At 38.7% G+C, this 5,029-nt stretch overlaps 1 protein-coding gene across 1 annotated transcript; it reads right to left on the minus strand.

The window, feature by feature from the left end:
* Positions 1–2,760: 2,760 nt before the first annotated feature.
* On the minus strand, positions 2,761–4,921 carry LOC101847350 (microsomal glutathione S-transferase 3; the record flags this gene model as incomplete). The annotated part of the gene is given in 2 exon segments (XM_013084124.2): positions 2,761–4,022; positions 4,849–4,921. Coding segments are annotated over 2 exon segments (174 nt in total), but the record flags the coding sequence as incomplete, so codon positions are not given.
* Positions 4,922–5,029: the final 108 nt, after the last annotated feature.

The raw sequence follows: 5,029 nt of genomic DNA on the forward strand, positions 1-5,029 counted from the left end.
TTCTTTCCTATCAAACGTCTGTTGTTTTCATCTTTCCTCTTTTTCTTTGTATGTTACTCTCTAGTGACAACCCCTAGTCTTTGGCACTTATATGACCTGATTGTGTTTCAAAGGCCGTAAAACCATTCTTAGAACGACGCTCAATCTATGATCTGGAGTGGTACTCTCCTTCTTTCCTTTCAAATATCTATCGTTCTCATCTCTCCTTCTCCTTTTCTTTGTATAGCAAGTTACTCTCTAGTACTAGTAACATCTCTAATCTCCGGCACTTTTAAGACCTAACTGTGTTGCAAGTACCGTACAACTCTCACTAGAACGGCACTTAAACTGTGGTCCAGGCACAGTGTCTTCCAGGCCATGGAGCTGTATCCACACTACGCCCAGTTCACGCAGGCACTTTGGGAGTGGAGTTGAAGACAGAGATCAACTAGCTGTACCATGACGGCCATAGTTCGCCAAGAATTTCTACACCACGTTCAGGCAGCCCACGAACAAAATTTGTTTATAGTTTTAGCAAGGGTTTTACGGCACTTACAACAAAAATAGGTCATATAAGTATAAGTGCCGAGGATAAGAGGTGTTACCAGAGAGTAACTTGCACATTTATAAAAGAAGGGGGAGGGATAAGGATGACAGAAAATCTATACTCAACATGAAAAGGACACAATTTCCATCCCAAACAATTTCTAATCCGAAATTTGACAATAAAACGGAATATAGATGTTTGATACCAAAGTGGGAGCAAACTACACCAAAGCACATGTCATACACCCACTCTTAGTTCGCCGAGAAAGACTGAGACAGTCTAAGACAATCTACAATAGTAGCACGGAGAAGTTAGGACAGACTTGACCAGCATACTCATATAATACATGTATATAATATTAAAAGTCACTTGAGAGACAGAAGAGACCGTACTGTGGGTTGTTGGAGGGTGCTACTGGTAGGTCCTACTTCTTTACTTTCCCTCTGTTGTTTCTGTCTGTTGCACTAGCAACACAAATAGATTATATAAGAGCCGAAGATTAGAGGTGTTACCGGTGAGTAACATACAAAGAAAAGAAGGAGGAGAAATAAGGATGACAGAATATGTTTGATAGAATAGGAAAGAAGGAACGAACCGCAGTAGAACACCCGCCAACCATTCGCCCCCAAAAGTTTGAAATCTTGTAAGTAAGGGGAGAAAACTCAATTATCTCCTCCAAATCATTCCTTTGGTTGTTACCTACCCTATCCACAACATAAAATTGAGAGGTTGACCAAACTTAGAGAAAGTGTTTTGCAGCACTTGCAACACAAATGGGTCACAGATATTGCAAAGATTTGTTTTGGTAAGAGTTTTATGGCACTTGCAACACAATAAGATCATAGGAGTGCTGACGATTAGAGGAGTTACAAAAGAAGAAACGAACACAAAAATGAGGGAGGAGAGAGGAGGACGACAGATGTTTGCTGTGAAAGATGAAGCAAACCACACCAGAGCACCTGCCAATCACCCACAATAAAACTTTCGTTTTTTTTTGGGTCCCTTGTCCATTTCTATTATTATATTGACGCCATCTGATTTGTAGAAAAATGTGCGTATGACAGTGTCCAATAGTGTATTACGTATACAGTGGGTGTCGCATTCAACGAGGTCACATTCAACGAGAAGTTGGTTCAACGAGATAATCGTTAATCCCCGATTTTTTTTTTCTCTGTATCTTTTTGTAAATGTAAATCGGCTCAAACGATGTTGCAAACAGACAGAAGTTGCTTTCAACGAGGTTGCGATAACCAAATAAAAGCAATTAGGGGCCCCAAAAGCGAATTTTTGTTCTCCTTTCTCTCCATCTCACGCGAAGCACAAGGCCCATCCTCGATTCTTAACACATTGTATTGGTAGATCTAGTGTGCCTCCTAATATGGGTCCAAAGCCAAGAGGATGGGTGAGGTTCAGCCAACGGTAGGAATGGGAGTGGGTGGATGGGAACGCTATGCAGGCTGTGCAGGGAGCATAAAACAACTGTATAACCTCCTTGGGGCTGTGGGAAACTGGATGAACTCTGGATGGGTAGGTCTAGATCGAGACCTTCATTTTTTTCAATTTTCTTCTCTACCCCTGATCAGAACATCCAAGCTCCCGCCTTCACTTTATGTAGATCTAGGCCTAGATGTGAGAGGGTATGTTTCCATACGAGAAGTGTGAAAAGTGTTCCGGTAAAAAAATACAATGCAGAAATGACCGTCAGAAAACAGCTCAAACTCGCGACACTGATGCTGTTTGAGATTTTCGTCATTAGGGGGAACAACTGTATAATTACTGGTATTGGTACATTGTGTAAATAAAGTATAATAACATGTGTCCTTTCTTTTCTTTAGCCTTAGTCACGTATAACGAGAGGTCGGATCCAACGAAAACAACAAGCCGGTCCCGGCAACCTCGTTGAAAGCGACACGCACTGCATAATTATTGTTATAACATGTAATTGTTACAGATAGATATTCAAGATAATTATAGATGTATGTCAAGCATCTGAGAGCAAATATGATTTTAGATATGATGGTGGTGATAAGTGATGATGTGGGATAGTGTTTTATGTAAATGATTATTGAGAAGACATGCTTTTGTTAGTTGAGGTTTTTAAAAAATAGGTTAGCGTTAGTCCTATCTTCCTCTGCTCTGATGAGTCACGAGGGATGTGGGCACCTGCTATCCCGTTCCCTACTGGAACCATCTTTAATGTCAACTCAAAATGGAACTTAACACACAAAGCAAAATTTTAATAAAATATTTTTTTTAATCAAAAAAATATCAAGGTAAATAATACTTGTGTTAATTGTTTAAATTAAATTCCGATTATTAGAACTATACAGGTCAAAGTTCGGGGGAAGAGAAACATTACAGTCAACCGGGCAATGGACAGACAGCGAAGGTCATGGCCTTGAGGCAATATTTATTTAGCGAAGAATTCAAGTGCCAAAAGGTCACAAAAATGACACAGCCGCTTTGACAACAAAACACGGGCATAAAGAACACCACACATAGGGAAATTTTGAATACGAGGCAGAGGTAAATTATTACTTAGATCACCAACCTAATACACAAAAATGCTTTGTTAAAATATGAAACCTACCAAGCATGAACGACATAATAACTAAATTACAGTAAAGGAGTATACAGTACACAAACGGAATTCACATGTGATTTGATGGTTCCGTTCAATCCCTTCCATGAATTAAGTTTTAAATAAGAGTCTAATTAAATTTCAAATACAGAAATTTTTTTTCCAGAGCTCAGCAGCATAAGAAAGCAAAAACAGGTCTTTTGTAAACAGGTATATTTCACTCAAAAATTAAGAGTCATACGTTAGCCCTTGTAAGTAGATACAGAAAGGCTAGGCCACATTATGAAATCAAGCCTTTTCAAACAAAAAGTACTGCAGGATTTTAGAGACAAGAAGACAAAAGAAAACTGCAACATGCAGAAAACAAATACTTTTTTCCTTTCTTTTCTAGCTTCGAAACACAAAATCCCCCAAAATTATTTGTTCTTTGGAGAAGTTCTTTTCACAACAGAGTGAAACTATTCACTTTCAAGGTCAGGATGACTATTTCATACTTATTCTCCTAGCTGTTTAGGTCCATAAAATAGTTTTGTAGACACAGTGAGCATAAACTATCAATTTTGATTCATGTTAGAAACAGAAGAACATAATGTTCACTTTGCATATAGGATACATAGGTAGAGAAAAAAATTGTATTAATAATAAACTATTCTAGCTAGGCATAGATGACAACTGTCTGACAGCTGCCATAAGAATATACTCTAAGTAAAAAAACCCACAAATACAACAAAAAAAAAAAGAAAAAAAGAAGTTGAACACCATGACAGTAATCAATCCACCAACAAAGTAACTGCCATGGGCGCAGCAGAACAACTTAGACAACACCAAGCAGATTCAGAGCGAAATAGATAGTGTTAAAAAATAAACCAAAAAAGCCAATGTAAGCGATGGCTCCTCTGTTGCGCTTGCTTGGATCTGAAAAAATAATCAGAGTAAAATGAATGGAAACATTTCCAAAATATTCCAAACACAAACTCAAAGTCTGATGGCACAAGACAAAGAGCACAGAATTACAATCAATGTTTCTTTATTCTTACAATTCAGCACAACTACTGAATAGACGCTGCATTCTTTTTATCCTTTTGTTTTCCACATACATCATAGGCATCTGTTTATCTGTGCAACATCAGCCTTAAGTTTTAGTATAGAGTTTTACAGCCCTTGCAACACATTCGATCATACGAGTGCCGAAGATTAGAGGTGTTACAAAAGAGGAACAATTTTAGTTTTTAGTTTTAGTAAGGTTTATACGGCGCTCACAACTGCATAAGGTCATATGAGCGCCAAGGGGTCAGAGAAGTCCAAACGGGGAATCAGGCTTACTCTGTTCACCTCTCTAGCCTCAACAGCACAAAGTCTGCTTTGACTGTCAAGGCACCCTGGAAATAGCCAGTCACAAGAGAGTGTCAAACATACAAAAGAAGTAGAGGAAAAGTGACGATAGGATGAGGAAAGAAAAAGCAGCAGTAACCCCTCTGTTATTCCAGCACAGTACATGCATGAGCCTGACATTGAAAATCAGCCAATTTACAATTCTACTGTGCATAAGAACATGTTAATATCCCTCATTTGGGAATGGTCAAAAGACAATTCATCAGTAGCACTGCCCTGGTGGGGGAAAATATCTTTAGCATCCCCCCCCACCCACATTACAACTAAGTACCAATCCCAGTACAAACTACAGACACAAGAGAGCTCGACTAAAACACAAGAGCAACACGGAGACAGATGACTGACTCACCAAATGTATAGTACCCTTGAGCATACATAAAGCGCCCAATCAGGAACAGGATTCCAAACACAGCGCTCAGTCTCTAGAGAAGAAAAAAAAAAATCAGACTTGACAATACCTGTGTGTAGATATTTTATTTGTATCAGTACTCTGCCGTAAACTGACAAAATACCTTTTATTTAAAATTCAC

The sequence above is a fragment of the Aplysia californica genome, unplaced genomic scaffold (genome assembly GCF_000002075.1).
Source record: "Aplysia californica isolate F4 #8 unplaced genomic scaffold, AplCal3.0 scaffold00273, whole genome shotgun sequence".
Classification (NCBI taxonomy): Eukaryota; Metazoa; Mollusca; class Gastropoda; order Aplysiida; family Aplysiidae; genus Aplysia; species Aplysia californica.